The 22,823-nt window shown below is 39.7% G+C and overlaps 1 protein-coding gene and 1 long non-coding RNA gene across 13 annotated transcripts in view; one reads left to right on the top strand and one right to left on the bottom strand.

The window, feature by feature from the left end:
• The window catches only part of HSPA4L (heat shock protein family A (Hsp70) member 4 like), a 23,555-nt gene extending 7,945 nt beyond the window's left edge, over nucleotides 1-15,610 (top strand). The window contains exons 7-19 of the mRNA XM_014883711.2: nucleotides 366-610; nucleotides 696-772; nucleotides 1,910-2,061; nucleotides 2,555-2,661; nucleotides 3,075-3,208; nucleotides 4,276-4,478; nucleotides 6,544-6,645; nucleotides 7,144-7,281; nucleotides 7,632-7,757; nucleotides 8,387-8,494; nucleotides 9,467-9,586; nucleotides 9,927-10,088; nucleotides 10,554-15,610. Of these exons, the coding sequence (XP_014739197.1) occupies nucleotides 366-610; nucleotides 696-772; nucleotides 1,910-2,061; nucleotides 2,555-2,661; nucleotides 3,075-3,208; nucleotides 4,276-4,478; nucleotides 6,544-6,645; nucleotides 7,144-7,281; nucleotides 7,632-7,757; nucleotides 8,387-8,494; nucleotides 9,467-9,586; nucleotides 9,927-10,088; nucleotides 10,554-10,748 (1,869 nt within the window). The 3' untranslated portion in view covers nucleotides 10,749-15,610. The remainder of the gene's footprint in view (nucleotides 1-365; nucleotides 611-695; nucleotides 773-1,909; nucleotides 2,062-2,554; nucleotides 2,662-3,074; nucleotides 3,209-4,275; nucleotides 4,479-6,543; nucleotides 6,646-7,143; nucleotides 7,282-7,631; nucleotides 7,758-8,386; nucleotides 8,495-9,466; nucleotides 9,587-9,926; nucleotides 10,089-10,553) is intronic.
• Nucleotides 4,474-22,823, bottom strand: LOC148224076 (uncharacterized). 12 transcript variants are annotated; one of them, XR_015803428.1, is made up of 4 exons: nucleotides 22,589-22,728; nucleotides 20,381-22,053; nucleotides 18,649-18,746; nucleotides 4,474-5,494 (listed from the first exon to the last, which is right to left on the bottom strand). It is a non-coding gene; the product is annotated as an uncharacterized LOC148224076 (long non-coding RNA). The 12 variants fall into 12 exon arrangements; XR_015803426.1 differs by having other exon boundaries at nucleotides 21,858-22,053; XR_015803432.1 differs by lacking the exon at nucleotides 4,474-5,494 and adding an exon at nucleotides 13,757-17,594.

Below are 22,823 nucleotides of genomic sequence, written 5' to 3'. Positions count from 1 at the left end.
AATATTTGCATATTCAGGGAGCCTCCTAAGTGTTGTAATTGTGCAACTGACTCACTCATGGGAGATTCTTGAACTGTCTTGAGTCACTCTGAGATGCTGAGGGGTTTTTTTGTGCCATCAGTGACAGTTCAAAGTCTAAGTCCAGTGGGATGTGAAGCAGAGCTGAACAGTCTTTGCTTTCTGGTTTGGAGACCTTTTTGTCTGTGACCTACTAATGGCTGAATGCTTTTGTGGGCCTGTCTCTGGTAGCCAAATGCCATCTGAAGCCGTGTGGAAGGCAATGATGGCACGTCTTGCGCTGAGTAAATGACACAGAACAAACCCATGTCTAATAACTTCTGAACTTGTTCTTTGACTTCTGTCAGGTCTTGGCCACTACCTTTGACCCTTTCGTAGGTGGCAGGAACTTTGATGAGGCTTTGGTAGATTACTTCTCCGAAGAATTCAGGACAAAATACAAACTGAATGTAAAAGAGAATCCGCGAGCACTGCTGCGATTGTACCAGGAATGTGAAAAGCTCAAGAAGCTGATGAGTGCGAATGCGTCTGACCTTCCACTCAATATCGAGTGCTTCATGAATGACCTGGATGTCTCCAGTAAGATGAACAGGTACAGGGTGTTGTTCCCACTGAGGGGCAGAGGGTTGTGGTCTCTGAGCAGCCTGGTAACACCAAGCACTCTCCCTGCCCTGCAGAGCTCAGTTTGAGCAGTTGTGTTCTGCCCTTCTGGCCAGAGTGGAGCCTCCTCTAAGAGCAGCCATGGATCAAGCCAGTAAGTAGAAGTTACTTGAGGTGCTGCTAGTAATCCAGTCAGTCTTGATCTCTTTAATGATTATCTTTTCAATGTATTTTTGTATTTATTAGAATTGCAAAGCTAAATACTGAAAAGTTAAATGTAAGTTCCATTCATATGCTTGCCATGAATGCATGATCCCATTCCCGCCTCATTTAGTGCACATGCTACTCTGCAACCTTGGTTATTGACCCTCGTTCACCCTGTGTCATGGAAAAGGTTGGCACTCTGAATTTATTTAATAAACACCAAACACCCAAACCAAAATAATGATGGTAAAAGATTATATTCTTTACTGCAACCTTCTGGCCAGCCTGTTCCATGTGATACTTACATGTCCTCACTGACCTGGTAATTTGGCAGTATATTCTTCAAATGAATTACCTAAAGCATGTGCCAATAACAAAGTAATTTTTTTTGCCTAATGTAAAGGAGAGAATTAGACTTTAGCAGGAAAGGTTTTACCCCCAATTCCAGTGCCTTCAATTAAAAGAAAGGGAAGAATTCTGCTTATCTTGTGACTTGGCTAGATAGCAAATACAGGAATTAAAAACCTGCATAACTGCTGAGCAGAGCTGTTCAAGGACTGACAGTTGTTTGAGATGACTTCATACACATATCCTGATTCCAGAATTAAAAAGTTAACCTTGAAGCACAATGTGTTATTTGTTAGATATATTGGCTTTGAAGGTTTTCTTTTCTCTTTTGGCAAGCAAAATTAAGCCAGACATAAAATGAGATCTATCTGGGTTTCATTTTGTTGGTTCTGTTTGGGAAAGGTGAGATATTGGCCAGTAGTGCAGAAGACCCAATTTCATCCTTCTGAGTTCATGCACAGCAGAAGGGGGATGCACGTGGACAACACACTTTAAAGAACAGCTGTTCTCATTTGTGCTTGGCTTCTGCATTTCCCAGGTTTATGCAACTAGAAAACTCTGCAAGCCTACAGGAGGGACAAAGAGTTTTCAAGATCTTGTCAGCCATGAAATATATTCAGTGCTTGTCACCATGTTTAGATAATAAGAGAACTTATATCTTTTTTCTCTTCTTTTTGTGTCCAAAGATAGCTTTCTGATATCTTGATCATAACTTAAGGGCATGCACTCTCTTTTCTAGAACTTCAGCGTGAAGATATCTACAGTATAGAAATAGTAGGTGGGGCTACTAGAATTCCAGCAGTGAAGGAACAGATCTCTAACTTTTTCTGTAAAGAGATAAGCACCACACTAAATGCTGATGAAGCTGTTGCAAGAGGCTGTGCCTTGCAGGTATAGTTCCTGAAATAAAACTGTAGTATTGCTTCTTTAACATAGTGTACTAATGAAATGCAGCTAACCACAGCAGAAGGTACTGCAGCTGTAACAAGATGCAGAGTCTTACTTGTTCTTTACTAATAGGTGACAGTGACCATGTCAGAAATGATTCTTTTACATTCATTAATTTGCTGCTGTATCATGTTAGAAGGATGGGCTTGTTAAAAAGACCTGTTAAATTTGAGGACCTAATTCTGCTGTTCTCTTCTGTGTCATCACTTGGAACCTTTGCTGGATGTCTTTACTGGAAATCACTGAGGAAATAACATCTATTACTTATTACTTAAGTCTTCCAGTTCAATTGACTTTAGGAAGTTTCTGTTTAAAAAAAAAAGTCTGTGATAAGCAGGACCTCCATATAACCTATATGATAAGTACTAATTTTTGTACTTGTTATTTATTTGACTACATAGACATAATACATTTTTGGTCTTTTTTTTTTTCCTAGTGTGCAATTCTTTCTCCAGCTTTTAAGGTGCGTGAATTTTCCATCACAGATGTTGTTCCTTACTCTATAACATTGAGATGGAAATCATCTTATGAAGAAGGAACAGGGTAAGTTTTACAGTGCCTACAAAACACTGGTATTTGGATATAAAGAAAAATGTTGAACTGGGGAAAAAAACAGGCCTCAGGCTTTGAAGCTGTCGTGCACTTGAACGCTTGACATTTTAATTTTCTTTTTTAGCATTTTACCTTTTGGGTTCCAGTTACTGCTTAACAAGAAATACAATTAATTAAATAGTTGGGGTGAAGTTGCCTAATTTTTAATAAGTGTGACATTAAATGCAGAGTCTAACTTTGAGACCTAGAGAGGCCTTCAACCTCCAACTCTTTTAAAAACTGACTTAAACTAAATCACTCTGTTGCTTGGTTAGCAGGGCTGCTAATTGTTAAGATACCTTGACTTTGATTATCCATGAGTTTATGCTGAGAGGTTTAATATTACCTAATGTTTACTGCTTTAGGGAGTGTGAAGTCTTCAGTAAGAACCATGCTGCTCCATTCTCAAAAGTAATTACTTTCCACAAGAAAGAGCCTTTTGACTTGGAAGCTTATTACACCCATCCACATGAAGTGCCTTATCCTGATTCCAGAATAGGTAAGGACATGGGAGTAAAGCCCTCATCTCTAACTCCCGTTGATAGAAGGGAAAAGTGGTTCTCCTTTCTTGTAAGATGTGTTCCTTCCATATTTTCTAGCTCACAGAAAAGCTTAGGTTCTTTAGAAAGGCTCAGCACAGGCTTCTTGATTTAAATGTAGTGAGCAAACCGTATTGACATCTTTGTTTGACATGCCTAAAAAAAATTCTGCCTTCTTCCTTCCATCTATCTTTACAGTTTCTGAATGCTTCAAAAGAAGCAGGCACAAAGAGTTTAGTGATCTATTGTATGGTTCTTTCAGTTTCTGTAAAATTGATAAGGATCTTACGTGCCTGCCAGACCGGATTTTTCAAAGACATTGGATCAAAGGAGCTGTTGCCTGTCTGGACAGATAACTTGTCTCATGTTATCTGTCATGTCTGTTTCTGTTAATCTGAGAATATAAAATACAGGTGTTTCCTCAATTTAAGCATCTGTAGTAGAGTCTAAAGAATTAAATGGCATAAATAAGTTTCTTGTTAGCTCATGCTACCTTACTTGCAGTTATTAGTACACTCCTAATAAAGTATCAACCCCATTCCTTTCAGAAACCTTGCTAAGCACTGTTCATTCTCCAAAAAGTGTAGTGCAGCCATGTTGTCAAATTCAAACAGAATCTTTTATCTCTGTTAACGTTTTATTTTTCAGTGTGAAGTTTGAGTTACGTGGACAAAAGAAACCATTTGAGATGAATCAGAGTAGTTTCTCTAGTGTGGAGGTTACAGAAGGCAACAGAGAAGTAGAACACTTAGTAAAGTACTGTCTTGTTTTTTTATGAAATACGAATAAAGCAGAAACATCTTAGTAATTATCAGTGAACTGATAATAATTGGGGAACCAGCTTTTAGTTTATCTACCTGCAGCTTACATTGTAGGATTGTCAACTAAGTAGAAAGTTTCCAAATAGTTTCAGTTACATGAAGTTGCTGTTTAAATTAACACCCTTAAAGGAATGTGTTTGGGGGTTTTTTTAACTCTTTCTCTACGTTTTGGGACAACAACTAAAGCCACCTCTGTTGTTTCCAAGGGCGTTTCACTATTCAGAACGTTGGCCCCCAGCACGACGGCGACAACTCCAAGGTGAAGGTGAAAGTGCGCGTCAACATCCACGGGCTCTTCAGCGTGGCCAACGCGTCCATCATAGAGAGGCAGAGCATCGAGGGGGATCACAACGACACCCCCATGGACACCGAGTCAGCAAGTAAGAACCAAGGCAGAGATGAGGAGCTGGTATGTAAAGCTTGTAAACATCTACGCTGTCATTCTGACAACAGAGCCCATAATTGCAGGGTAAATCACCGTGTTTAGCTTCTGACAGTTACTGCTGCTCCACCCTTAAATTACTTCTTTGGTTATGTAACACGTTTCTTCATGTTTATTGCTTAAACATGGTGAAATGTGGCATTAAGAACAAAGAGTGGAAAAACGGATTCTAAAGAAATAGTTTTTTCATTGTTCTTTACCATCTCTCTACTTGTGTTAGCATTGCTAGTAAAAGGCAGTGTATTTAATGAGATCTGTTGACAAATTACTTGTCAAGGTTTTTCTTCACAAACGATGTTATTAATGAGTAAAAAGTACATAGTATTTCTTTACACATGGAAAACTGCACTGCCTCTTGAAAGTAGCTCCCTGTGAGGTGCAGCTGTGCCCCTTGGCAGTGCAGAGTTGAGGACTGGGTGCCAGGGAACACTTTGGAGCTGGAAACAGCAACACCAGCACTGATCCCAGCAGCCTTTCTCCTAAGATTTGACCTTAGCTTCTCCCACTTCAGTTGGATATTCTACAGAAATTAAAGCAAATGGCTACACAACTAGCATTACATAATGGGTATAAGCAACTTCTTAAATACTACACTGCTTTCCAGGAATGTGGGCATATTTGAAATGCTGAGCATGGTGCAGTTCCCTGTAGGCAAGTGCTCCATGTATGATGTTCGTAATCAAGTGAGCAAAGGTTGGAAGTGCTAGAGCTGGCATTCAGTGTAAAAGGCATGTGGAGCTTACTGGGAGTGTGCTGAATTCAGTATGAGAGTAGCTGCTTCAATGCTCAGGCTTTCCATTTGTAGCACTTGATTCATCTAACACATCTTCTGTTTTACAATGGTGCCTGTCAGCAATTACCTTTCAGTATCGAGGATCATCCCCTCGACTCTGAGGAGGAGGTTTGTGGTGTCTATGTGTCCCATTATCCCATCTCTAGCTATTCCCTGTAGGCAGAGCAGTTCCTTCCAGTTGTTGGCTTTTCTGTGTGAACAGTAAGAACAGCAAATGAGGATTTAGATAATATTTTTTTCCTACTCTGAAGTGACAAAACTTTAAATTTGGTAGGAGTAGCCTTCTTATTTTCCACTTTAAATTGTGATGTAGGCACCTGTGCTAGAGTTTGAAATCCTTAAGCAGTTGCTTTTATTATTTTGCATAACGAGTAGTAAATGATTCTGCATGAATATGTAGTTTGTGAAATATTAATTATTAATCCAGAAATATTAATTCCTTGAAATGGAGGCAATCTGGGACCTTTCGGACCTTAGCTACAACTTGTTAGTTATTAATGCTCTGGATCTCTGAGTATTAGAATCGTCCTGATAACTTAACCATTACTATGTCATTAAAAGTGTTTTTCAGTAATGACATGGAGCTGTATTACTTAAACCAAGTGATCTGCACTAGTAATTTAACCATCTTTCAGATTGTTAAATTTAGAATAAGGCATGAGTGATAAACTTACAGAAAAAAATTAAGTGAGGCTCTATTTATTTTGGGTGGCTAGAAGGGAAGATAGTTGCTCAGGTACTCCCAAGAGGCTACTACTACAGAAGCTAATTTTTATTGATTTCACTGTCTTCTGAGACAGATGCAGGTAATAATTGCAGTGATTAAATTATTTCTGCTTTGGGTTGCAAACTTTAAAGTTTAGGTCAAAAATGATAGGTCAAAGTTCTGGCTGTTCCATGGAGAATCCATTGTTGTTTCCTGTGTTGGTGGTGTGTTGCTAGAATGTTCTTTGATTTCATTTTATATGTATTTTTTTCTAATTTAAAGTGGGTATTCACAAGGCTTAGTGTAATTATGTTATGGGGACAGATAGCAACATCAAGCAGCAGAGTAGAATTTTAATTTAATTTGGAAGATATAAATACAAATACTACATCAAAATGCCTGTTTAAACATGGTGAAGCATAAATTTTTAAGATTGATTCTGAAGTTCATATGTTGTCTGTGATTTACTGTAGTTGATATCATTCCTAAATCTTACAGCAAACCTTTGCATTCAGTTATGTAACTCTCTGCAGGATAAAATGCAGGTTGATCAAGAAGAAGGTGTGCAGAAAAGTCAAGCTGAACAACAGAACCAAGCAGATGAGGAAACTGAAAATGCTGGAACTGAAACAAAGGTTTGTATTCAGTATTGATGTGACTTTTTTTGTCCAGTATTCTCACATTTGCTGATTTTGCTAGTTGGAAAACACGGGACTGTGTTTAGAGGATAGCTGTGGTTATGAAATGAAAAGTAAGGAACCCTACCCATAGCACTTAAATTTTCAATGTAGCATGATTAAGACTTTGAAGTAGGTTTCTGCTGTTTAACCTGGTTTTATAATGAAGATGGAATTTAGGGATATTAGCAAACAGTGTGAAGAATGATAAGCAGTGTTTTAAGCTTTTGCACAAGTTTTCTTAACAGTTCTTTAAAGAAATTAAATTTCACCTTTTTGATTCCAAGCTAAGGTAATAGGGATTTTTGAATCCAGAGGAATAATAAGGTGCTTAATTTTTATAAGATTAATTGGTAGCTGTCTTAACTGTTTTCATTTGTCTCTCTTTTTTGAGCATAAATGTAGTAATACTTCAGTTCCTGGAAGTTTCTTAGTGTAGTGTCACTCTTTTCATAGGCTGCTTCTGGAGAAAAGCAAGATCATCCCTCCCAGCCAAAGGCTAAAACAAAAGTTAAGAGTATTGACCTCCCTATACAGGCAAGCCTCTATAGGCAGCTGGGACAAGACCTGATCAATTCCTATATAGAAAATGAGGTAAGCAGCATGAAGAGGTGACCATTCAAATTAATGTCACTGTAAATAAGTATCTAAAGAATATTTGCAATCATTGACTTAGCTAATTTAGAATTCTTTAGGAAGTTGTCCTTAATTGTAACGGGTTTTGTTGTGGTTTGGGTTTTTGGTGAAATGACTCAATTGCTCTGGACTTAACTTAGCCTGTTTTGGTTGTGCTTGTAGTGATGACTTACACAGAGGTGAATGTTTTTATCAGTACTTGTGAATTTTCAGGCCTCTGCCAAGTTCTCTGGTACTTTCAAGAGTAGTCACTAAGCTTAACATTTAAAAATACTTTCAGTTTTAAGTGTGCCTTTCCTCCACCCTAGGGGAAGATGATGATGCAAGACAAGCTTGAAAAAGAAAGAAATGATGCTAAGAATGCTGTTGAAGAATATGTGTATGAATTCAGAGACAAGCTGTGTGGAGCCTTTGAGAAATTTATCACTGAAGAGGTAAGACTTGCTTATATGTTTCAGCTGTTGGGAAAAGTTCCTGTGTATTTATAAATTTTGAGTGTGTGTTCCGTGGAGGCTGCAGGGGTCTCTTGGACTAGTTTTGGAGTAGGAGATGGCTTGACTTCCCAGCAGTGAAGTTCAAGTTAACGCTTACACCTGACATTTGACTTGCAGAGTTCTTTACTGCCTGAGAAAGCTCCTCAGTGGCAAGGAAGGATCAGGGATGCAGGCAGAAAGTAAAAACCCTATGGTCAGCATAGGAAAAAGTAGGACAGATCGCCACAAGCTTCTGAATGGCATGGGTGGGTAGGAATTAAAAGGAAGTTAACAGATACTATGGAACACTCTTCAGAGGTGCATGGACTGTCTCAAACAGCCTCAGGGCTCATTTTATAACTCTGGTAAACTTCACGTACAAATCACATGAGTAGGGCTGTCCTACCTCTCTCATCACTAAAATCTTGGCTTTGAAGTCTGTTAATTACTGTTGTCCTTCACTGTCACCTTGAATATTTTAAGCTGATGAATCAGTCCTTCTTTCAGTAGGGTGGGTTTCTGCTGGGGAGAGAAGTCTCATTTGATATGTTCCTTTCTGACTTGGAGTGTCCATAACTTGCTTTGTTTAGGATTCAAACAAGCTGACCTTGATGTTGGAGGACACAGAAAACTGGCTTTACGAAGATGGAGAGGACCAGCCCAAACAAGTATACATGGATAAGCTTCAGGAATTAAAGGTCAGGTTTTAAGTTGTTTTCTGGGAAACTCACTCATATATATATTTGGGAGTGAGTGTCCAGGTTGTGTATGTTCAGTTATGAATGAACATAATGTTTAGAACCAGAAGTACAGTGTAATGTGAGTTGTGCTTCGAATTTGAAAATGGTTGAAATGAAGCAGACTGTTACTAATGACAATAGATTTAATTGCGGTGGCAATTTTCTGTCAGACTTCGTATAGTCTGAAAGAGGCTTTTGAGTAGTTTTGACTATAGCACTCCTGGGTAATGGGAATTACATTCCAGAATATATATTCTATTTTTCTTGTTCTCAATGATCTTCTATAGATATATAGTAAGACCAATTTTTGAGTCTTAACATCCAAAAATAAAGGCACTGGAGTGTTTTAACAGTAGCTTCCATTATATCATTTGATTATTAATGACAAACAACCCCTAAATGCTTCATATTTAAAGGATCTTATGGGGAAAATAGGAGTTCTGGTGAGTAACTACCTACTTTTTAGTAAGTTGAAGTACGTGTCTAGCCCTTGGATTCCAGCTGTTTACTCTGCAGTCACATTTCCTCAGGGGGAGGAATAACTAAAGGAAACAACAGCGTAGATCCAGGCAACTGCCTAGATACCAGTATTCAATAGAAGGAAAAAGCAAACAGTGGATAAAATTAGAAGTTTGCAGATTAACTACTTGAAAATCAAAGTATCTGTTGAAACCTGTCTGGTTTCTGTTCCAAATGCTCTTTTTACAGAAAACAGCAAAATACCAACCCTAGAAAGGACAGTCACTATTCCTATATTTAAACTTACACATTTTTTTTGTTGTTGGGCTAAAGCAATATGCAAAGACTTGGCCGTTTGAACGGCTGGGAAAAGGAGTTAAAGGCAGCCTTCCTTCCCATGCTGCATTGTATTCTTAGAGCAGACTAAAGGAAATATGTGTTTTGTAAAGATTTTTTTGCTTATTCTTCCAGAAATTTGGACAGCCTATCCAGGAGAGATGCATGGAACATGAAGAGAGACCAAAAGTTCTAAATGAACTGGGAAAGAAGATTCAGCTCCTTATGAAAGCAGTAGAAGCATACAAAAATAAGGTAAAGCCAAATGATTTAGCTGTTCAGTGATTGTAGGTGCTCTGAGTTTGGCCATAGAGTCTTTTGTGTTTAAACAAATCCTGTAAAGTTACGTCTTACACTGCTTGAGAAGCACTGTTGGACTTCTGCTCCTGAGAACTTCAAAGCTGTTCTGCATTGGTAGCAGAAAGACCTTGTTCATGAGAATGTAAATCAAGGATTTATGTATTTTTATGGTGGCTAGCACCATTTGAAATGGATCTCTGAATTTACAGCTGTTACCAGTGTTACTGTAACTTCTAAGATTAACTTAAATAGGTGAGCAGCATATTTTAATTGGTGATACAATCTCTCTCCTTAGGATGAAAAATACGACCACCTAGATCCTGCTGAGATGGAGAAAGTTGAAAAATACATTAATGAGGCTATGAATTGGTTGAACAGCAAAATGAATGCCCAGAACAAACTCAGTCTAACTCAGGATCCAGTTGTCAAAGTGGCAGAAATACTAGCAAAATCTAAGGTAAAAAAAAAAATTGTTGCATTCTAATCAGTTTTTCCTGAACCAGATTTTAGCCTAGATACCAGCTAGAATATTACATCTGCAGAGATTTTAAAGCTATTAAAAGATGTATACAGAGGGAGCAGCAGTTATAGCTATATATACTCTATAGTATAGAGTTATACTCTTCCGTGCTGGCTCTTGATTTACAGTAGTACCTCTGCACAAGCCTTTTAAAATACCCTGAGTTATAGCACCAGGTTTCTACAGAATGGGTTGTCATACAGGTTTGTAACAAATCAGAAGCTCCTCAGGTAATGAAAGGCTTCTCTTGAAGTTTCTACACTTGACAGAATAGACAAGTGTGGTCCTTGACAATGAAATTCCAGGCCATTATGGACCCGAAACAAATTAGAGACATTGTAATTTGAGTGCAGTTGCTGTGCCACCAAATGACCTTGCTGTCTCACCTGTGTCACTAACTAGGAACTGGATAGCTTCTGTAATCCCATTCTATCCAAGCCCAAGCCGAAGATAGAACCTCCCAGTGACGGGCAGTCCAAAGCTAACGGGGAGCACAACGGGCCAGTGAACGGACAGAGCGCTGCTGAAACCAAACCCGAACCAGCCAAGGACAACCCTCAGCAGACCAAACCCCCCGGAGAAATGGAAGTGGACTAAACCTTGCATTTCTTTTACTTCATTAAAATAGTGCAAGTAACCACAGGGTCCATTCTTTTTGTCTGGTACACACCTCAGATGTTCAGTTATTCTTAGCCAAACTTCTGTCATTTGTTGCTGAGTAGTTTTGAAAGTGTTTTATATTAAGTACACCTCTGATGTTCATTTCCACTGATGCTGCTTATGTGGAGCTTTAGCCAAATGTAGATTGTATAAGTCAGTTGAAGCTTTCCCAATATATTTTATATCAAACATACAGAATTGATCTATAAATGGCAACAATCTACCTTATTTAAAGCTTTTATTGTGGATAAACCTCAGCTCCTTTATTCAGGAAAGGATACTGTATTGCACTACTGATGCTCAAGTGTAGATCTAATCGCATCTTTATTTTGGAAAAATATTGGAATTGAAGTGGCAGAACCTGTCACTTGAAGCACTGACCTTTTCTAGTTATTGTATTGTTATAATTTAAATATTAAAATAGAGGTTAGTTGGCATACCAGTCCATCTTGTTGATGTACCATGAGAATTGTATGGTCTTTTTCATAGGAACTGAATAATACGAGCTTAAGCGTTTTCTGGGTTCCCATACCACTACCAGTCTTCATTAGAAATTGCTCCAGCATCCTGGCTCTGCTGTGTGCTGGAATTCCTGGTCTCTGCACCTTGCTGTACATACTCTACTGTGCTTAGGACAGGGTGATGCTGGTGAGGAGGAAAGGGGAGAATATTCAAGGCCTGCTGTGAAGCTTTCCCTTGAAAATGTCTTATTGCATGTGGAATTATTTCCACTTCTTTTGTTTTGAATTCGATTTACATCTTGATTGTATCTCATCTTGGGGAGGAGAAACAACAAAAACAGTGCTGACAAAAACTGGGTATCACCACCCTGGTTTTGAGGTTGCTTAAGTGCTGTTTCATGCAAACTTGACAGAAAATGCTGAGACCTTATTTAAGCCTTGATGCTCAGCACATAAATTTTTTGGTCAAGGACCAAAACAAAAGAGCTTAAAAACTGGATACTATGACCCCAAGGATGGAATCTACTTGATGAACTTGCATAGCTTACCACTTAGCTTTGGTCATTTAGCTCTGTAATGAAAGTATCTACAATGTATTATACAGTAGACTCACTGTTTACTTTGATACGTCTTAGACCTTGTCAAGGTCTAGTGTATGTCCCAAATATATTCCAAATGCTTCTGTCAGTCACTGTTGTCTTCAAACAGCTCTTTACTATCCGAGTGGGAATGGGCTACTCTAACTATGGAAAGTGGTTTCTTTACCCAGCATAAGAAACTAAAGTTGCAGTGTAATGTTTCCGTGACTTGAACTCTGTCCCAGAAACAAATCCAGATGTTAACCAGGCACTCCTGCAGCAGTTCTCCCATAGGAGGTGTTGCTGTTGTAAACAAGTGAAGAATCACAATCTTGTTTCTGGCTTTGATAGCTGTTTTATCTTCAGCCATGCCCTTCATCTTCTACCAGTGTTCATGGTACAAAAAGTAATTCATGACCCCTGGGAGAGGTGAATTGAACTCTCCTGTATGTTCACAGAAAAAGGAAGCATCATTTATAGCTGTATATCAATCTGCCAGACTAGTTCAAGTGCTGGAATTGCATCTTCTTGACTTACACCAAGTGACTGAGATGAGTGTACTTTGCTCTCATTTCTGTTCCTCTTCCATGCTGTGTGGATGGTCTGACCCTGTAAGTTGACATGTTTAATGCCCTTGAACAAAAGCTGAGTGACCTTGAGGAGAGCTGTTTGGCAGCTCCTCTGCAACCTCAGTCTGGAGTTCTGCCACGGTAGTCACACCTCTGGTAATGAGGGGTGACTGTACTGCAGCATCAGCTGTCCTTTCAGTCAGGCTCAGCTGGCTTTGCTCTCCTAGGCTTTAACACCATTTCTATCCTAATGGCTTTTACCATGGCAGTGTCACAAGTAGCATTCTCAAGTACTGGCTTCCTAAAATCCAGCTACACAATAATATGTCTAGGTAGACTTCTTGGTACCTGTGGCAGAAGAGCACAAAACTGCAGCAATCTCCAGTGTCAGCTCTGCAGTAGCTAAAAGGTTATGTGCAAGAACAGTGTCCTCTGCTCATGGCCATCAGATGCTTAGTACTACATCACAGATATTTGAGGCAATGCTTAGGATAAAGGCTAGAATAATTCTGCACGCTTAAAAGCAGATATGGTTCAGACAAACAGTTGTAGTGAAGTTTTCTTACTAGAACAGAGTGGTTTTTTTGCTGTGCATCCGGTCTGTCTCTAGATCCCTGCTGAAGAGGAATGCTGCCCACAGAAGTGGCTCTGAGGTCCATGTTAGGAATCCCATTTGGGATGGCAGAGTTGATGTTTCCACAGTGAGGTTCACATTAATACATGACTTGTTAATATGTAATCTGTTTTCTGTTACAAAGAGGAGATTTTAACAGGACAGATTTAAGTACTTACACACTATGCACAACTTGAGGTTTTCTGTGTCAGACTCAACAAACAAGTTCCCTCTGCCTACCCTGACAGCACCAGAGTGTCTTTGCAACATAAACTTCTGTTGGGGAACCGGCAGTAGTCTGCTGCTCTGCATCTTGTATATTTTAACAGCAGGTAGTTGTTGACAATGTCTTACTTGAAACTTTCTGCTGAGAGCAAGATACATTTCTGAAATTTGAGAATGTTCCCTCTGTCCCACAAAAAGAAAAAAGGAAGCAACATTATCGTTGTAAAGGCAGTAGAGTCTGTTTAAAAAACAAAAGTTTCGTAAATCAAGTTCTAGAGTTTCACGTAAAGATCTAGTTACAACCCAGCATAAATACATTGTTTCATTTTACCATTAAGAGCTTCCTTCTTTAAAGAGGACTTACTCTGTCTGGAGCAGTAATGGACTCGCTCAAGAAAGGACTTAAACTAATTTGTTTTAATTTTCTGTACTAAACTAAGTGTTCATGAGTTCCTTTCCACTTTTTTTATTATGGTACTAGACTCCAAGGAGTTTCTTTGAACATAAACAGATTTGTAACACTTAAGTTAGGGTTTTATGCTCTTCTTTCTTGAAGCTGCTGCTCCATGACAATATAATACCCCTTGATTTTGAATGAAGGTTTTGGTTTTGATTATGTATGTCTGAATTTGAATGAAGACTTCCTCTCCCTTGCTGGCTTCTGGCAGTGTCCTTGCACTGCTTAAATACTGCCTTTGGGGCATGCTTGCAAAAAAACATGGAGTGAGCACCTGGTCCTGAATGCTGAGAGACAGTTGGGAAATATCCAACCCGTATTCCACAACCTATTCCATATTCCTAAGGCCCCCGGGGCAGAGGGAGGGGGACGGTGCTGGCAGTGCAGTGTCTGTGGTGCAGCTCCAGCATTCTCGACACCTTGTGGTGTGTGGGATGGAGGTTTTGGTTCTTTCACATACAAGTGGAAGCTGTTAATGTAAAGCATCCAATCTGTGTGTTGATGAGATTTCCTTGTATCTTCAACATTTGAAATTCCTTGATATTTTCCAACATCTCTCTGTGCTGAATTCCAGTCTCTCCTACAGATTGCTAATAACAGTTCTCAAATACTCCATATTTAAGTGTGGGTTTTCCTGTAAGGATTATGTAAGCGTAATTTTAGGAAACAGGCAAGGAGCTGGCAGGAGGCTTTCCTTCCCAATTATTTTTTTACGCCAGTGTGAAAAATTAACAGCCTTAACAAAACTTGGAATCTGCACTTCTCAGAGCTCTGGTTTTCCATGCCTATCAGTTAACCAATGCTGGCATAAGCTGTGCTGCAAACACACTGCATTTGCTGTTTCAAAGCACCTGCCCAGCTGCTGTAGGAAAAGAAGCTAAATTTAACTTAGATCAGTGCCGTCATGAACCTCATTCCTCAAAATAGGCCTTTTCATTGCTGTGTAATCACACTGTAATACTTTCACACTTCTGTGAGCTCAAGTGAAGCTCAGATGCCCAAACTTGAGCTTTGGGCTGGTAAAAGGTCTGCTTGCTCTAAGGATGCTTATATTAATTGCCACTAGCTGTGAGTTTATTAACTGGATGGAGGAATATTCTGTTGCCTCTTACACTTCCGCTACTTTTAAATTTCTCATCTTTCAGGCGCCAGGAGACAGAAACTCTCAAAAGAGGTGGTAAAAAACATGTTGCTTAACAAAAGGCGTTAATGCCTCATAAATTTTAATTTCAACTCCCAACATAGCAGTTGGAGTATCAACACAAGCTCTTAGTAGCTACAGAAAATGTGTGGTGGCTGACTCCTAGCTAAATTCTTAGTGCTCTGCAGCTGAAATTTGAAGAGTTCAGCCACTTACTACACATGTAAATAACAGTGAAAACAACTAAATGTGACTGTTGGTACTGTAGAATACTAAACCAGGAATGTGCTTGATGTGACTTACTTGATACAGCTGTTAAACCTTGGTTTCCTTGTTTCCTGGTCAGCAGGAAATACATCGAGCAACAAAAACCAGGAATCATTGCAATGAAATCCATCAAGAATAGTTTTAAACAAAAATGCAGTTAAGAGCTATACCCACCAGCCACCTCTACCAAGTGTTGAAATACGTTCATTAAAAAATGGGTAGTCCCTGAATGTTGCAATGGTTGGAAAAGTTTCTTTCCATAGTTGATAACCGTATCTCCACGGGTTGAGGGGGAAGAGATGGGAGTGTCAGAATTTAAAGCGGTGTTTAAGTATGGAAAATGTTTACGATGTATGTAAATGGGATTCTTAGTAGTGACAGATCATGTGCAAATTGACAAGACTTCAATTTATTTTTGAATGGCAATATAGATTGTCAAGGTTGTGTATAATTATAATAAATATATAAACCGCTACTTGAACCATAAATGACCACCCAAGACCTCATTTTTGCATCAGTGTTCCTAAAAGCAGCTTTGTCTGATGTTGTGGGTTGATACAATGTGAGTTTATCCAAAAGGCCACAGGTAAGATAAAGGCATTTTTGGTGCCTCACCTGTCCTCTGGCTTCTCTCACCCTTTCCTGTCCCAGGCTGCTGCAGCCCAAACATAGCACTGCTTTGCCTCTGGGGAACTGCAGTTATCTTCACAGCTGCCATCACATCTCTGTGTTTGAATGAGCACAAATTCCCAAGTTCCCAGTAATTCATCTTTCATGAATGACTTAATGCAACATACAAGTTCAAGGTGATTTTCCTGTGCCTTGAACTGCTGGGGGAAATTGATGGCTTTGGGCACAGTGGATTCTCTGAGCAGATGCAGAGGTGCAGCTAGAAAGCAGCAACCAGTGGGATTCCACCAGGAATTTTTCTATGTGCTAGCAGTGTAACAGGAATCCCTGGGTCCTCCACCACGATGCAAGGACTGTGGACTTCTGCATAACCAATACAAATGCACCAAAACAACATGATTCAACATTTTTATATCCATCTTCCTCTGTACACTTTAAAAGCCCCTCAAAGTCTGCATTTCTTCCAGGTTTTGCATTCTTAGATCTCAATAAATAATAAAATATTTCAGCTATATTAATTTCACAGACCAGATCTGGGATTTAGGGATGGGCAAAAGCCCTTCCTATTGAAAAAACTGTATATTTACATGTATATACACATATATAGTGCATATGTAAAAATGTATATTAGAAATCAACTTGATACCTTATCAGTACAGGGAAAAATACTGCCCTTAACCTACTCTGCTGTCTCAGCATCTCTGACCACTCAATCAGCCCCTTCACACTCCAGAATTTAACAGCTGTGCAAGGATGTTCACCACCAGGAAAAGTATCCCATTGTTACACTGCAACAGGACTGTTCTTAGCAAAATAAGGTGAATGTCGAAAAAATCACAAAATATCCTGAGTTGGAAGGGACCCACAAGGATCATCAAAGTCCAACTCCTGGCCCTGAACAGGACACTCCAGCATTCCCACCATGTACCCTAGAGCATTGTCCAGATGTTTCTTGAGCTCTGTCAGGCTGGTTCTCCATGGGGAACTTGTTCAGTGCCCAGACACTCTCTGGGTGAAAAACCTTTTCCTATTATCCAACCTAACTCTCCCCTGACACAGCTTCAAGCCATTCCCTCGGGTCCTGTCAGCTGAAGGTAACTATCTAACACTCTCAAGGAATTACAAACACAGCCACGATGCAAGGCTAATGGTATTTCCATCACTGAAATACATTGTGAGGCCCCAGATTTCAAATTTTGCCTGAAAATCAGCTTCTCCGAATTGTTATATCCTATCAGTGCCTCAAGGGGCCGGCTCGGTGCAGTTTCAGGGAGAAACGAGCTGCTTGTAGAATAAAAACAATTTCTTCACGAGGACTGTGTTTGTCACAGAGCCTCTGAAACAAGAGTGTCCCCGTGATCATTACCATGGCTGCAACTAAATATTATCCTTTTCTTTCTCAGCTTAACTCTGTCCTACATTCTTCATTCTCCCTACAAATATCAGTGTGCTCTTCCTTTTATAAGGTTAATTAGATTTTTAGTAGTGCTGAAGCATTTGCAATTACAAAGAAGAAAATTACACCTTCTACACCAAATAAAATGTTTAAAAACTACTGAGCATTTTACTTGCAAATTTCTTCAGAAAATAGCCTTATCCTCACATGAGAGAACATGAATATGAATTCCAGGAATAAAACTGAACATTTTATAAGCATTGATCAGACAAAAGTAAATGTGGGTTACTACTTATGTCTCTGAAGGACAGTGAACGTAAGTGATTCATTAAAGTCACAAAATATCTACTAGAGGGGCAAAATGTGCCACATTCCTGGAAAGGGAGACACCCCCACCAGGAAGGCAACAGTTCCTCCTGTGGAGCATCCAGCAACCAGCAGAACTACTGGAAAAGAAAATGACAAAACAAAACAGGAAACATTTATCTTGACAATACTACAGGAAGATGTGGCCCAAGAAGTTTCCTTTCTCAACCAAAAATAACCTTTCCCATTTTACTTACTCTTTTCACATCTTTCAAATGCTCCTGATGCAATAAATATTCCCCATCTACAGTATCAAGGCAGGACAAAATACTCTTATATGGTGATTTTAGCATAGAGAGTGGAGATGGAAAATGAGATCCAAAGATCACTCACTCTATTTATGATGGCATTTCTAAACCTGTACTTTGCAAAGTACTGATGAAATAATCACACCAGCTCTTGCAAGCTCTTATTAAATGGAGATTAACAACCTACTCACAGGTATTTCAGAAAAGTCAGTGGCATTACCTTTGCTGGCTTTGAGTGCTAATTTACAAAGAAGAAACAACCCAGCTTATTTCTCTGTTGCTTATTCAAAAGCATTTCCCTGTAACATCAAGTTCACAAACACCAAAAAAGGTCTTCTGGGCTGATACCTCTGGGCCTTAGAATGACAGTGGAGGATGTATTCAGTGTGTCAAACAGCAGCAAGCTTCTACCACAGGAAACTTTCATTTTCTTCCACATTACAGAAAGCATGAATACACATTTATAAATTTCATTTGACCAGTAGAAATATAAACTAGATCTAAATTCACTAAGTTACCAAGACTATGGAAATTGTAAAGATAATTATCTTACAACTTTTAATTACATAAATATTTGCAATTTTTTTGTATGCAAGAAAATAAATAGCCATAATCCAATTTGCAAAATTCTCATGATAATGCTTTTTCAAGACAAACTAACTGAGCTCAGACAACATAAACTTATTTTTCAGTGTCATCCTGGAGGTGGAACAAGCCACTAGAGAAATATTTTGTATTGCTTTCCTTTAATATCATTTCAGAAAAAAACACCAGAACAACCTGCTTTTGCTTGCCCCAAAAACGACAGTAAGAAATTTCATTTGTCTTAATACACTAAACTGTTGATGGAAATCCTTTTTAAACTGGACAAATGCAAAAATTATACCTTTATGCTCAGGTGACATTTTGTCTTCATGGATAACATCAGTAAACCAGTTTTCAAAGCCAGAGTGGCAGACACATATCCTGATGGTGAAATTTGAACTGAAAAAAAAGGGGGAAAATATAATTAGTATTTTAATAAGACTTAGGACAATGAAATTATATTTTGTTGAGGAAGCCTTCAAATCTCACACTGCATCCATTGCTATCATCTTGAAATCCACCTGAAGGAACGGAGCAGGTATGATTACCCAAGGAATTCAGCTTCTTCACAAATCCAGCTGCTTGCTTGGTAACTAAGTGCCAGTTACAGCTAAAAATTTACAAAAATTACTTCAAAGAGAGTCAGCCAAGATTTCCAACAGAACAGCCTAGGGAAATACTGAATAGATTTGTATTTAAATTGTTTTTTTAGCTCTAGGTATCCCAAAAGCAGTGTTGCTACACCGAGAAATTTGTCCTTGGGTTTTCAGTTTGTCTCATTTTGCAGGGCAGAACATCACTCATAAGGGCACATGATGCAAGTGCTAAGGGAGTGTCTTCACTGATTTGAAACTCCTTCAGCTGTACTATGATAATGTTATTTTCACTTTGGGGCAAGGAATTCTTTTCACTGATGTGAGTTTGTGCAGATTGTGTGATGGATTTAATGATAATTCCAGACCAAGCTAGGTCTTAACACTTCAAATACTGATACCACCCTTTTTCATGGAATTTATTTTGACTTGCAAAAGTTCTGTCTATTAGAAACTATCACTTAGTGCTCACAGGTGCAGTACAATCAAAAGAATCACAGAAAAGGCATCTGGAAAAACTTGCACAGTGGTTCATGTCCTGCTCAGGAACAGGGCACAATCTGGGGCTGTATTCCATACAGCAATGAATACAGACACCTACAACAGAGGCATCAGCCAAATTAGCAAATCATTCCATCCACCTCATTGTTTCCATAACACAGGCATGATGTCAGCCTGGGTCTAGTGCTAAATCACTGACTAAGCTCACCCTTGGGTATCTACAGAGACAGGCTCCACTATGCCACACAAAGTTACAAATTCTGTAACTTCACTAAGATGGACAAAAATCTGAGGGGGGAAAAGCTTATGCTGGCATAAATGGTGAAGTACCACTGGGCTACCAAATGCTGCCACTATAGTCCAATAGAACCAGTAAAAAAAAATACCCACCTGACTTTGGCAGCATTAACACAAGCAACACAATATTCCTGTAGCATAGACTTAAGGCCACTGCTGCAGGGCCAGTAACTTCATAGGAGGGTTCAAAGTTGGAATGTCCATAAAAATGTGTTAGTCATTGCAACAAAGCCTTGTGCCACACCAAGGATTTTACTCAAAACAGATTATATTTAATAACCAGCTTCTAAGAAACAATCATTCTTTCAACAAACTTTTTTTTCTTCATTTATATTACAAATTACTTCCCTCCAGCCACACTCCTCAGCTAAGGATGAAACATGTTGTCAGTTTTACAGATGAGTAAACTAAGTCACATGGATAACTAGTCTGACTTGTTTCTTAAAGATACAGATTTAAATAAAAAAATCCTTCTCTGAAATAAATGGAATTTCACTACCAAAAAAATAGGGGAGGTGAGGAAACAATTTTTTCCACATCTTTTTTTTTGATCAGCACAGCAGCGGCACAGTCAGTTCCAGGATGAGGAAGTTTTTAGTGATTTTTTTTCTGTCTGAAACCTGTTCCCTCTGGAGAACTCACCATCATACAGGCAGACGAGAGCCACAGCTCTCTCTTGTGTGAGGTAAAGCATCAAAAGTGATCCAGGTCTCAAGATAGTTGTTCAATTCTCAGCCTGTCTCAACACAAAGATTCTGCCATCTGAATTCCTATTTTCTCTGTGCCTGCTGAAGAGAGAAATGTCATTCTCCTGAGCAGCCACATGAGGACACTGAAGTGGAGAAAGTTTAAAAAACGTAAAATTAAAAAATAAAAAACCCAACCAAAATCTGGGCTACTGAAAGTGAAAACAGAGACTGTACTGCACTGTAGCTATGCTACTGTTAGTCAGAATTAAGCAATAAACATGCCATGGAAAGCTCTCAAGGAAACCAGTCTGTTCTCCCTGGTAGGAGAGAATATCAAGGAGGAGAACTAAGAGCTCAATAATTAAAGCTGAGCATAGGCTTAAGGAGTTTCAAAGCAAGTTTTGAAAACACTGCTTCAGGTTCCTCCAAACTTCAGGCACATTGCAGATATACCCCTGCCAGTTTGAAACTGCCTTGAGTCCTGGTGCAGCCACAGCAGCACAAAGCTCAACACAAGGAGCCACTTAATCCTCAAATACAGGCCCAGTCTCAGCCTCCTGTAAAACCAGGCATGCATGGTTATAAGAGAAGTGACACAGATCTGCAGCAATTAACTCAGACGTACTTCTGAGATTGAACATGCAGGAAAAAAACCAAACAAAAACAAACAAACCAAATGTGAATTTCACTGGGGGGAAAAAAATATTATTCTATTTTTTCCTCCTATTCAGTATGAGCAAGGCTGTTCACTATTGAGCTGCAAATATCACAGAAGAAATAAAACTTTTGAAAAATGTAAATCCCAACCTAGGAATCAAGTTGTATCTTTGTACAAAACTATACAACTTCTCTAATTTCAATGGAACTACAGCTGCTTATGTTTAGAGCTGAAAATAGTCCACTACAGTTTCTGTCCTTGGAAAATGCTGTCCTATGATTGCTTCAGAGGAATTGCATGGTCTAAGCAGGCACTTCAAATTTATTTTCAGCCAAGATGATGGGAAATAACCATTTAGTTAGTGATTGATTCTATTTCTAAAACTGACCAAAATCTTATTCTGTTTTCCTAAGCTTCTTTTATTTTAGAGGAAGAGGAAGCTGAGGCTGTTATAGCCCAGCAGCTCCATGAATGTCACAGGTTGCCTGGGATCCCAGGAATGCAAAAACTTTTAATGAGTTTTACTCCAAGCTTCAGCATAATCAAAACACAGAGGTTTTGCTCTCACAAATTTTGGCCCAGTGCCTTTTAAGATCAAGTATGTGAGTGGAAACCCCTTTATTCTGCTCATCTGTAAGATGTACTTATTGCACTTACGACATGACTACATTTAACTTTAGAAGCAGGCTATGAAGACTGCAGACCACTATAAACAGTGAACATCCAGCACGTATGTTGCAAAATTCATGATCAAACTGCTGAAATACCAGACCCAGCAAAGCTGTTGACAGCTCCAAGCTGTGTGGTGCAGTCGACGTGCTGCCGTCCAGAGGGACCTTCACAGGCTTGAGGGTGGCTCGAGGCAAACGTCATGATGTCCAACAGATCCAAATTCCAGGTCCTACATCTGGGTCGTGGCAATCCCAGGAACACCAATAGGCTGGATAGAGAAGTGATTGAGAACAGCCCTGCAGAGAAAGAGTTGGGTGTGATGATTGATAAAAAAACTCAGCATGAGCCCTCACAGCCTAGAAAGCCAAGGAAATCCTGGGCTGCACTCAAAGGAGGAGGTCAGAAGTGATTCTTTCCCTCTGCTCTGGTGAGGGACCTGGAGTGCTGCTTATAGTTCTGGTGTCCCCAACATAATGACACAGAACTGTTGGAGCAAGTCCTGGCGAGGGTCACAATGTTGATGAGGACTGGAGCACCTGCCCTGTGAGGACAGGCTGAGAAAGTTGGGGCTGCTCAGCCTGGAGAAGACTGAATGGAGACCTCAGAGCAACCTTCTGAAGGGAGCCTAAAGGGAAGCGGGAGAGGGACTCTTCATCAGGAACTGTAGTGATGGGACAAGAAGCAATGGATATAAACTGACAGAGGAGAAATTGAGGTTAGGTATCAGTAAAAAATCTTTTACTGCGAGGGTGGTGAGACACTGGAGCAAGCTGCCCAGGAAGGTTGTGGATATCCCATTACACGCCGTATTCAATGGCAGGTGGGGTAAACCTGAGCAACTTGATCTAGGGGATGTATCCCTGCCCCTGGCAGCGGGGGGTCGGCACCAGATGATCTTCAGGATAATCCCTCAACATTCCACGACATCCCCATGACAGGAAACCCCGGCCTTGAGGCGACCCGCGCGCGCCCCAGCCCGGCCCGCGCGCCCCTCACAGCGCACGCGCCCTAACGGCTGCCAGGCACGCACCGCGACGCGCACGCGCGGCAGCTCCTCCTCCCAGCC

Source organism: Sturnus vulgaris, chromosome 4 (genome assembly GCF_052056855.1).
Source record: "Sturnus vulgaris isolate bStuVul1 chromosome 4, bStuVul1.hap1, whole genome shotgun sequence".
Taxonomy (NCBI): Eukaryota; Metazoa; Chordata; class Aves; order Passeriformes; family Sturnidae; genus Sturnus; species Sturnus vulgaris.
Note: the sequence above shows the minus strand (reverse complement) of the source record. Positions and strands in the feature narration are given on the sequence as shown.